The 12,590-nt window shown below is 33.5% G+C and overlaps 1 protein-coding gene across 1 annotated transcript; it reads left to right on the top strand.

Annotated features, from left to right (window-relative positions):
• Window positions 1–1,939: 1,939 nt before the first annotated feature.
• LOC105051614 (PTI1-like tyrosine-protein kinase 3) lies at window positions 1,940–9,791 on the top strand. The gene is made up of 7 exons (XM_073243007.1): window positions 1,940–1,984; window positions 2,557–2,734; window positions 6,887–7,143; window positions 7,271–7,397; window positions 7,517–7,790; window positions 9,509–9,641; window positions 9,765–9,791. Exons 1-7 carry the CDS (start codon window positions 1,940–1,942, stop codon window positions 9,789–9,791), a joined length of 1,041 nt encoding a protein of 346 aa, XP_073099108.1.
• Window positions 9,792–12,590: the final 2,799 nt, after the last annotated feature.

The raw sequence follows: 12,590 nt of genomic DNA, 5'->3' as shown, positions 1-12,590 counted from the left end.
GCCAGCGTCATCCTCTCTTCTCTCTCCTCCTTTCTCTTCCTCTTTTTCTTCTTTCCCTCGTCTAGTATTTTGATTTGAGTAGCCGAACCATCTTCATTTATGGTTGGTATGGCTCAGAACCTCTTGAACTACTTGATTTGAGACGATTCAATGAACGTTGGTTTCAGTGAGTAATTAAAATCCATAAGTAATATGTTTGGTATAGAATCTAAGATCACTGGCTATATAATATCAAAACTACTCTAAATATATTACATAAAGTGATAAAACATACCTATAATTATATAAAAATACTATAATAATTTGTTAATATATTAATTATTAATATATTTATAAAAATATATTTATTAGTCCTGTAAATTATTAATACTATAAGAATATATTAGTTGTTATTGTAAAATTAATATTTCTATTTATACTTATAATATATTATTATTTTAATATTAATATTTATTTTAATTAGAACAATAATATAAATAGAAGTAATAAATTAAATAATTTCATAAATAATTTTTATTTATAATTTAAAAATAAAATTGAATAATAATATGATGATAATATGGTTAATAGAATATTATAATATCATACATTATAAATATATATATAATGTCAATATAATATAATATATATAGTGTTAATGAACATGATATATTAATGATATATTAATATACTAATTTTTATCACTATACTAATTAAAGATATTTTTGTTTCTAAATTTCAATCCAAAATCATTGCCTCAGATGATGTTAGATACCCATTATGAAGGATAGATCTTTCATCACTGAGTTGAGTAGTCATTTGAGGATGTGGAGATGATTTAGAATTATTAGTGTACAGGATCATCATGATAGGACCAAACATCTAATCCTTTCAACCATATCATATTTGATCTTAGAATCATCACCCTATATCAAATGCTCCTCTATTTAATCATCCCTCATGTTAATCCACTTTGTTATCTCTCTTAGTCTTAACTTCTACCAAAGGTACCCATCAAAATTTTTTTGAATCAATTGAATTATTGATAAGCACTAGGAGTGCAAACAAGTCGAGCTACTCGTGAGTTACTTAAGCTCGACTCGAGTCAATTATTATCGAGCTTGAGTTGAGCTCGAGTAGCCGAGTCAAACTTTAGTAGCTTTTCGAGTTGAGTTCGAATAGTAGGATATTCGGCTCCAAAACTCATGAGCCTACTCAAATTTATATATTTTTTTAATAATATTATTTTTATTTATAATATATATATATTAATATAAATATTATTAGTAGGCTAAAGTTCGATTTTGAGCTTGAATTATTCGAGCTCAAGTATGGCTTGGTTGATATTCGAGTCGAGTCAATCTCAAATTTTGCTTATTTTTTATCGAGTCGAGCTCGAGCTTGGAATATTAAAGCTCGGTTGATCTAGAGTAGAATTTTGAATCTGAGTATTTAGAGTCGAGTCAAACTCGAGCTTTCAGTTATTCGACTTAGCTTGGTTTGGTTGCATCCCTAATAAACACATGTCGCACTATTTTTTTTAAGGTAATTGTCATTGGGTTGGTCCTTTTTTGACGGTCACTTTATGAGGCTCCCTATTGGTCAAATATTTTATACCATCTCTTAATTTAAATGGTCATCTAATATTTAGTCTGTGGTCCTACACATGCTTAAATGTAATGTTTGCGCCATAGATATTAGGGTGTATAGAAATTAATAAGCATGAGGAAAACAATTATATGCATGCAAGATATTAACCTATACATATGTATGCAGTATGCAGGACTCAACATAAAATAGTAAGGACTAAACATCTAATGTCAATCAAAAGAAGGATCTAAGTGTTAAGTTGCTTCTAGGAATTAATTTCTGTAAATATTTAAGGACAATGCTGATATTTTGATCCAAACTACCAACAGAACCCATAGAAGCCGGCTTTAAAACCGGTGGACTTCCCGGCATGGTTGGGATTCTTCGTGATTACAATCTAACTGAGTTTTCTCACGTAAGATTTCCTTAAGCACCACCCAGGATTTACTTCAGATTTAACTCGCTTCGCCTTGAGACTGCCTCCCAACAAATGCGGGATTCTTTCTTGAGTATACCGGCCAGAGTTGCCTTCCTCGAATTTACCCTCTCCTTATTCTCGTGTTTTCTTTTATTCCAATCACACCTAAACTTCTTTTATTCCCCCATATCCTAGTCTCTTTGTATCCCCTTCTCCGCCTTCATCCATATATATTCCAATGCAATGGAGGAAGACAGTAAACGACGTGGCTTTAAAGTGAGTTCATTTTTTTCCTGATCCTTTAATAGTTTCATAGTTTTGTTTATAATCCTTGTTTACTGCCAAGAAACTGAAATATCTACTTATTATGGTCACGTTGTACGATTGTTTCATGGGAAGATACACGTTGAATGGTCTTGCACCATGTTTCCTTTGTTTTTGGATAATGATTTTAGTTTGGCGTGTTTTTATTATTTTATTATTATTATTTTTTTAAATTTAGAGATCTGAGATTGAGTTTTTGATACCTGCTAGTTATGTGCTGGGTTTGAATTATTTTTGATCTACAGGCACATGCACAAGATTCTATCCGTGCTTTGCGTTCACTTCTAGAGAATTTGAAGGAGGCATATAGAAGAGAGAGAGAGAGTGGGAAGTTGTATCGATGGATTTTGTGCAGTAAGGTGAATGGGTCCAACCATCCTAATGTGCATGGAATTCTGAGACTTCCAAAGGAGTGCTTTAGTGGTGAGTTGACTTTTTTGTTTTTTATTATTTATTATTATTATTTTGCTTTAGTTCTTAGAGTTTTTATATTCGAGTTGCTTCTTTTATGATTACTTGTTTTCCCTGCAGACAACTGAAACAATCTGAATTTATTGCACTTCATTCTACGTGATGCATCATGGAATGATTGGAAAAGAAAGTTCTGTAGATCTTGTTGTATTTGTCTCAAAATATTTGTTGGGTTTTAGGATCTGTCTTTATATTTCTTTCATGTATTTGTCTTCTGAGTTTTTGAACATGGTGCATATTTATTTATACTCCAAATAATAGCCGTCAGCTGTGGCAGTATTTTATTTATCTGTTATACCCTCTTTGTTCTTGATATTTAGTATGTTCTATGGAACGAATGATGGGAAAATAGAGATAATGGTTACGACAGGAAACTGGAAAAGGTCTTGAGGAATGTTTGCAATATACCATGATACCAAATAGACCACTGGAAAAAATTACTGCGGACACAACCATTTTAGTTGGAAGGAGAAGCTTAGAACCAAAATAGTAGTCTAATTTTAGTCTCTTAGCATGGCTAGATTATAGATGCTTCTTTGACACCACTTGATTCTTCAGGCGGCATTCTTACTTTGTTTGCAAGGTTTAACTTAGGTCGGTGAAATATTTCAGCAGAAACATGGTGCAACTTAAAATCAAATTAAGGGAAGATGTAAATTACATTTTTTACATATCTGCTCATCCAAATTGTTATGCTCATTCATCATGGATTTTCAGCATTCACAATGCGAATTAATTTTGTGAATATTATGCTTATAAAATGGTCAAAGCTTGTGAACATAAGTTTGTACTGTCTCTTTGCTGCTTGTTTTTGTGCTTTATGCTTGTTATGCCATGACATTATGTTGAGTCTGTCTTGACTGAAGATGGCACATAGTTCTGGTTAGTTTTTACTAAGGTGGTGAATAGAAGTAGTTATTTCCAGAATACAGTTTTCCTTCTTTTCTACACATCAAAAGAAAAGGTGACCAAGTTCTGGAGGTGGCAAATTAACCAGGGAATGGGCAAATGGCTGGCCTTGATTTGCTACGAGATGAAGTCATGCGATTGACTTATAGCATTTCTGTCGTGAGTGAACTACAAGTATTGGTATTGATTGTAAGTCTGCCATGTGTCCATTTTGAGGTTTAGCTAATCTTGATATGGGAGGAAAGAACCCTGCCTCTCACATTAATGTTTCTCTTTTTTAATTTTTTTGAAGACTCTGAGACAAAATTGCAGGGTCTGAGGAACATATAATGAAGTAAAGAGTATTGTATCAAGTTCTTCTTTAAAAGAAAAGACCTGCAATTTAGAGTAAAATGGATTTAACCTGACCTTTTCTTTTCCACTACATTCAAACACCGATGAGTTGTAGAATGACAATTTTATTCTTCAAAACCCATTTCACAAATTTTCAAGAAATTTTTGCACATGGAGAGACATCTTAAATAATAAAATTATAACCACCACACCTTGTTCTCTTTATTTCTGTCTTCCATGTTGTTGCAAGAATTTTATAGAGCATTAGATTAGGCTATTTGTGTTGATGTTGCTAATGGTGTTCCAAATTGAGGGGACTCAGCAAAACACATAATGGTATCCAGCAGTTATTATTGAAAACTTTATTTAGAAGTCATATAGGTTGCTCATCTTACCTCAGTATTACAGATCTGATAGTAGATTCAAACAGAAAACTAAACCAAGTAAATAAGGATTTCATTGCGAATGTTAACTTGTTAGTTTCTTCTCCTATAGAGATGTACAAACTGATAAATTCATGCAATATGGATTTTGGAATCCTATTTACACTGTAGTACATGAAGTAATTATTGGGCCAAATAATTTAAGGCCAGATGATAATGAACTAAATTTATTAGTTGAATGATGCAACCAGCTTTGTATCCAGCCGTTTGATTGACATTTATTGTCAATATGGGTCAATAAAGGAGAGTACAAGAACAAAACATGCAGGTCCATCCCAAAATTATACTTCAGTCAACTAGGGTGGGTGTTCACTTGTTTAAACACATTGTTTTAGTCAGTTAAGAGTTCTAAGATCATTTTGGGAATGATTATGTAAGTTCTTCTTTTGACTGATAATTAGCTAGGGTGACATTAGAACTACCAATCCTTTATTAAACAAGTCACATCATTTTTCAAAAAAAAAAAAAAAAAAAAAGAGATCATCAATTTTATGTTCTAGATTTTTCATACTGTATGATTCCGCAATATGATTATATATGAGATAGGTGTTATGTTTGGCATCTAGGTTAACACATGGCCACATATCACTCATGAAGTGAGGGTTATCTTGAAAGATACGCATAAATAGCAAATATTAAGGTTTTAAGGAGCAACCTACCAAAAAAAAAATGTAGGGAACAGGTGGGACATGGCAACATGCATGGGAAGAGATATGATATTAACCTAAAATATAAGTTAACTGCAGTATGATTTTTAGGTGGGAGCAGTATAAGTGCTCCAGGTGGTAAGCTCTATTTTCCATTTCACAATTGTTTTCACATTGTCTTATGTTTGCCACTCTCTCTCTCTCTCTCTCTCTCTCTCTCTCTCACTATATAATTCATAATGCCCTACCAATAGAAGGAGGGGATCGATTTTTCAATTTTTTAAAGATGCATAATTTTAAATGAAAGAACTAGGATCCATTTCATTTTGAAGCACTTGGTGAAAATGTAGAAAAAATAAATTTTGATTTATTGGTGTTATAGTTGGCCAGCAATGCTTGATAATTTTTTTTGTACAATTCAAGTTTGCTTTGGGATATCTATTGTTATTATTTCATGCAATAATTGTGCTAATATAGATCATATCGTCACTAATTTCCAGGTATAGTTATTATTGGAGGATGGTTAATGATATTTATATGTAGATTTATGTCTGCAAGTAAATTAAGAAATTAAGCCACTGTAACTCAAAAGATTCAACTTGAGATTGGGTTCAAAGAAAGGATAGCACAATTTGAGGGTTTATATCTCTGTTTGAAGGTGTATACATGAAGAAGTTCAAGGTCATAATACCAAGAATGAGAATACTAAATTAAATATGAACTACTACAGAGAGGGATCACCTAATGGCTGCAGGTGTCTTCTACTTCAAAATATAGACTGAACACAATCAATGAGAACACAATTCTTTGAACTAATCATTAGTCTAAATTAAAATGTGTCACTCCCATCACATGTGCATATAAAGAACTTCATAACAATGCTAAAAACGTCACAATTTGTGATCAACCAACCAACAAGTATTGTCCTATCTATTTGGATTTGGCTACATGGATCAGGGTAGAGAACCATCAAAACTTGAGAATGGTATAAAAACTGCTCTCAACTTGACGTCAACCACTTATATTTGTTTAATTCCTAGAAAATTCGGTCTTTGACGAGAGAAAGTCTGTGTTTCATGGATGGCAAACTGGTAGCAAGAAAAGTTTAAGCTCATGCAGTTGAGTGAGGAACCCTACAAAATTTTCTTAGACTTTTAAGGGCATGTTTGGTTGGGGAAGTTGGGCGTTGAAATGGGAATGGTAAGAAGTGACTCCCATTCTAATTATTTGATTGGGGGAAGTCCCTTCATCATTCCAATTTCGAGAGGGAATGGGAATGCCTCAATCCCTCAAAATAAATCCGAGCTCTCCCCTAATATTCAAATTCCATCCCGATTCCGATTTTGATTCCAATCACAAAGCAAACACGCTGGGGAATATGGTTATTCTGATTCTTATTCTAATTCATTCCTATTTTGATTTTGATTGCAATCCAAATGGACCCTAAAAGAATATAGATAGGGAAAAAGGACCTATTAAAATACAGGGAACTGTATTTTCTTCGAAGCACAATTTCTAACATGTAAGTTCATATTGTAGTATAGTACTTAAGGTGCAACTTATATAATATTTAAGCAATTCTATGTTGGTTTATGACAAACTACTGCTCAAACCTTTTAAAGGTAAATCTTATAAGCAGAAGTTAAATTAATATGAAAAATAGCAATGGAGTTTTACTTTGTTAAAAAACAATAGAAATTAGTTTTCCTTCTCTTGTTGCTTATGTTGCTATTATTATTGTAACTTTTCCCTCTTTTTTCAATGTTCTCCAGGTACAGAAAAGGGCTCAGAACATTCTGCTTCAAAAAAAAGTGAACCAGAAAGGGATCAGCTACCTCTTATTACAGTGCCTGCACTGTCTTTAAATGAAATCAAAGCAAAGACTCATGATTTCAGCTTGCAGTCTTTGGTAGGTGAAGGGTCACATGCAAGAGTATATAAGGCAGTTCTAAACGGCAACAGAGAAGTTGCAATAAAAAAGCTCGATACACCATCCAATCCTGAGTTGAATACTGAGTTTTTGAACCAGGTAACATGACATGTTCTATATTTCAGTTCCAGCAAATAACAAAAGACTTGAAATTTCAGTGTGGTTGCTTCTCTATCTTTTGTTAATTTTTGGCTTTTGAGAGCTGATCAAGCCATTGTGATGTCAGCTCTCTATGGTATCAAGATTGAAGCATGAGAATTATGTTGAACTGCTAAGCTATTGTGTCGAGGGAAATTTTCGTTTGTTGACGTTTGAGTATGCAACTATGGGTTCTCTACATGATTATTTGCATGGTATGGTGTTTGCCCTTTCCATTAGTTTCTTCCTCTCCTTCTGATGCTAGTATTTTTTCTAGTATGTCATGCTGTTTTATGCACAAGTTTGACATTCTAGTCAATATTTGGAACTACAGGTAGAAAAGGTGTTCGTGGTGCACAGCCTGGTCCTTTGCTTAATTGGAAACAGAGGGTAAGAATTGCATTGGATGCAGCAATGGGGTTGGAGTATCTTCATGAGAAGGTTGAGCCTTCCATAGTGCATCGGGACATCAGATCCAGCAATGTTCTTTTATTTCAGGACTTCAAAGCAAAAATTGCAGACTTCAATCTTTTAAACCAAGCTCCTGATACGGCCTCTCGCCTTTATTCTACCCGCGTCTTGGGAACCTTTGGTTATCATGCACCAGAGTAATTGCACAAGTGCTAAATTGATTACATTTTATTATATGATGTGCTTCTAACCTGCACAGTCTACTTGACATCTACTTTACATCCTGTAAAGAAAGCGATGATATGAAATAACTTCAAAATTGCTTGTAGTATTAAGTAATGCATTAGATTTTGAGTGGGATTTCTTAGGACGTTTTGGAGTACTAGATGACAAGGTTCAAGATCATTTTTAGGTGGTGATTGTAATTTACGTGAGGAATGCACATTCCTTTAAGCTAGAATGAGAAACTGAAACCATAGGTATTGCAGATCAGAAGTATGAGAGAAGGCAACTGAAGAGGGAATGAGGAAGGGGAGAGGAAATGGGGTGACCATACGAATGGAGGAGGATTTCATTTTTGCCCCCGGTGAAAGGTTGCTACACTTGTTTAGATTATGAATGTAGAAAACCGCTATAGGACTTCCATAAGTTTCTCCTTTTCTTTTTCCTTTAGTATGATATGCTTCATATCAGTAGGGTTTCAATGAGAGTTTGCACAGGCATGCATTTAGTCTCACATCCACAGTGCGCTGGAGATATCTTAGGTACTTATATAAAGCAAAAAGATTTAAATAATACCTTTTTGGCTAGTATTTTTGGATGAGTTCCTAGGTTGTTACAAATGATATCTAAATAGATTTGGTCCATAACCCAATATAGACTAAGAACACCATAACACAGGCTCTTTGAGACTGTGAGCTGATTATATTATTTCTGATTGAATTTGACTGAATTTAAACTCTTAACTTAAGCGAGAAAATTAAGGACTAAATCGGGGTTATTATGTGAGAGCCCATATGTGGATGTACTTAATCTTATATCGATTGTGTGTTAAGAAAATCTTGGATACTCATACAGGATCAAGAAATTTGAATGATAGTTTCTTGACTGGCCTTTTGGGATGAGGTTTTAGGTCATTACAGATTCTAAATGAAGATTTTAGCAATTGAAAATAGAATTACATCAAAAAATATAGGAAGTAGAGTAGGAGTCTTTATCCAATTAAAGAAGTGATGGAAAAGTTGTTTTCCTTCACTTATAAAATGGAACTTCTGTGTAGTGCACAGAATTCACTCGTAGTTATAAGAATTACTGCATTTTGCTTCGGATACTTGATTCCATGTGTTATCCGATTATAATATAGGTTTAAGCACAAATTATAGTATAGGTTGTAGAAATGTCCTTCAATCTTCTTGAGGTTCGAACTTTTCTAGATTGAACCAATTTTACGAGAAAGACTGGTAATGTATTACTATGATCATTTACATTTTTGGTGATCCTATCCAGAACAATGGATCGCACATATATAGCAGCGAGTTTTTGGCACTTGGGAATAATATATTTTGGCACAATATATCAATCTTCAGAAGATTTTCTAAATTTGTCATTACGGATGATTATCCATGGTCATTGTGGATGCTTGAATGGCTTAGCTAAGATAAAAGAGCAAACAAGGATCTTCGACTAACATAGTGAAGACTATGCTACTTTTGGCCTTTTTGTGTCTACTTCAAACTTTGGGTTTTTTATTTTGTTTTAATATCAAAACTATTGTCTATCAACTAACAAAGCTTTCATGAGCCTACTTAGATAAATATTTTTTTCAATGTTATGTCATCCATAAAAATGGACACATTTTTCCTAAAGTTCGGCAGCATGAAATTGAAGATAGCCATGGTTTGTCACTCTGATGCAGGTATGCTATGACTGGTCAACTGACACAGAAAAGTGATGTGTATAGCTTTGGTGTTGTTCTTTTGGAGCTTCTAACCGGAAGGAAACCAGTGGATTGTGCAATGCCTCGAGGAGAGAAGAGTCTGGTTACTTGGGTGAGCTTTTTCTTTGATAGCTATTCTTACTAATTTGATTAGCTTAATTCTAAAATACGTAATTAAAAGACTTGCAGAGTTGCATCATTCATCTGCATAACTGAATTTCTGAATCTGAAGCAGAGGAGTGCGAGACAGCGTAACTGCTAGCTTGTTTGCTAGGTGATTAGACCAAGGAGCTTCTTCTCTATATTGTTATTTTAATGTTCCTATGTAGTCTCCAATAGACATAAGCAAACAGGTCTTCTCTGGGAAGAAGAGAAATAATCCCTCATATTTTCTCAAAGAATTAATTGCAAGAACTAGTACTAATCTCACTTCTTATTCTCTCAAATGAAATGCTTTTCACTTTAAAATTTCTTGCTGCCACTGTGGTTCTTTGCATAAACATAGAGGAGGCAAACTTCCTACATACTGAAAGTTATCATGGGATTCCCCTTTTGATTAACTCTAAAATTATCATTTCATTGTTAATCATTATAGTCATTCCATTGTTAAAATATATAACTATCTCTTCACCTAAAATCACCAGTGACACTAATCAAACTTAAATATTGAGTTATGCCAATCCGCAATGATTTTAAATCTCAGAAAGGGCACTCATTGATTCCAAGTATGACTCTCAGTATGCCAAGACTTTGATTGTGCCTTTGCTTTTTGTGTGTGTGCTGGTTTTGTTCTTTAGCTGGCACTGATTCTTTCAATGGTCTCACAAAATCTAGTTTGGCATGCAAGACATATTACACATTCCCATCCACAATTTCATATTCTCCTCCTGGTTGACAGCAACATGCCGACACATTCCACTTTGGTTATAAGTGATCTATGCACCAGGATTGCCAGATATGACGAACAAATCCCAAATGCTCCAAGCTGCGGTCATCAATCAAATCTTGCTTTCATTCAGCTAAAGTAGTCAAAATACCTTCTAATAAACAAAGTCTTCTGATTCTGTATATAATTCTTTTTTGTTTTTGGCAATTCCTTCCTCATCCTTCTAAATTCTAATAATGCATGAATGGACAACATCACATACTTTATTAAGCACATTACATTGGATGACTCAGATGGCATATAGCATTTAACATTTGATGCTGACACAATAATTTTTTATGTTGTGTTTATGTTTTTCTCAATTTAGGCGACTCCAAAGTTGAGCGAGGATAAGGTTAGACAGTGTGTTGATCCACGGCTGAAGGAGTATCCAGCAAGAGCAGTTGCTAAGGTCTCTCTCTCTCTCTCTCTCTCACACACACACACACACACACAAACACAAACACTTATTGTGCTCATATTGTAAGAATGCTCATCCAATTGACCGATACTTCTTTTTGAGAAACAATTGACCGATTTGTACACAATTCTTGCATGCTAACGCATATTCAACTAAGATATCCCATATACGCTCTAATGCTGAAAGATAGTTTCTACTGGTCTCTGCAGTTTGCAGCAGTTGCAGCTCTATGCGTGCAGTATGAAGCTGAGTTCAGGCCAACCATGTCTTTTGTGGTGAATGCACTCCAAGCACTAGTGAGGAAGGACTCAACAGCTACTGCCTCTGCTTCTAAGATTATGACATGAACCAACTTTTTCCAAAACTTCAGTAATTGTTTTTTTTTTTTTTTTTCCCTCCATTTATTGATTGGGTTCTTGAGTTTAATCTTCACGGTTGTGACTTCTTTCATGCCACATTTGATAAATGACATGCTTTCTTTGGTTGTGCCTTCGGGAAGCTTGGAATCATTCTCGATTGACAATGGGTGTCATGATAGCTGAGATTATTTTCACCGATAATTTTTTTTTTTCGGTGCGATTCTCTCAAAAATTTGGCACACAAATCCGTCGATTTACCCACGAAATCACCGGCCATCAATATAATTCTCCTTGACCCGCTGCATTTTGCGCTTCTTTTCCTTCCCCTGATCATCCTCGATTTCTATTGTTAGGTCCTCTTTAGTGGGTCCGCCGAACCATTGCCTCCCACAAAGTACTCTTGCTCGGTGAACTCCTACTGGTTTTCGTAGCAGTCGGAGTGGAGTTCGTTGGGTTGCGGTTCCAAAAATGTGCATTCACAGATAATAATCATAAGAACATATATTAGTACATATGTACATATATTAATATATATATTTTAGTACATGTGAGAATTCATACGGCCATCCGATTAATTTTTTTTGATAAGATATATGTACTAAAATATATATATTAATATATTATTTTAATATATATATATATATATATATATATATATATGTAAAGATTAAACTATGAAATATGTAAGAATCTATATTTAGCTTCACAGTAATTATCTAAAAAATTTTAAATATTTATATAAAATTAAAAAAAATTAAACATTATATTAGAAGAGGAGCATCACTTTCAAACTTGCGTATCATAATAAATTTATATTTATGTCTCATGTTTTATATATATATATATATAAATTTATATGTTGTGCAAATATCAAATATGTTTTAGTAGCTTTAAAATTTGCATGTGTTCTTAGTCTCAGCAACTTTGGATCCTAATGTTGAACCTGCGTATCAGTTCTATAGCGGAACTTCCAAAACTATAAGCGAAGCATGGTATGTATAACTGCTGTAGAACCTGCCCTTCCGATTTCCCATATACTATATGTTAAGCGGCAATACAATATATACTTTCTAGCATACCCATAACCTAGGACTCATATGCTAGGACAGAAAATTGGACTAAATTATAGAAGGATTATTATGCAAACTGGATCCTTAATAAATTTTTTTTATAAAAAATTATCTTTTTTAACTTATTTATTAAAAATATATATATAATTTGAAAATTTTTAATTTTATTTTATATTTTAATTTAATATAATTAAAATATTTAATTTTAAAATTAACTCGATCCAAGTCCTATTTATAAAATTCCATCCGTGATAGAAATATCAAATGGTGTCATGTAAACATCATC

The sequence above is a fragment of the Elaeis guineensis genome, chromosome 9, assembly GCF_000442705.2.
Source record: "Elaeis guineensis isolate ETL-2024a chromosome 9, EG11, whole genome shotgun sequence".
NCBI classification, from domain to species: domain Eukaryota; kingdom Viridiplantae; phylum Streptophyta; class Magnoliopsida; order Arecales; family Arecaceae; genus Elaeis; species Elaeis guineensis.
This window is presented reverse-complemented; position numbering and strand designations above follow the sequence as displayed.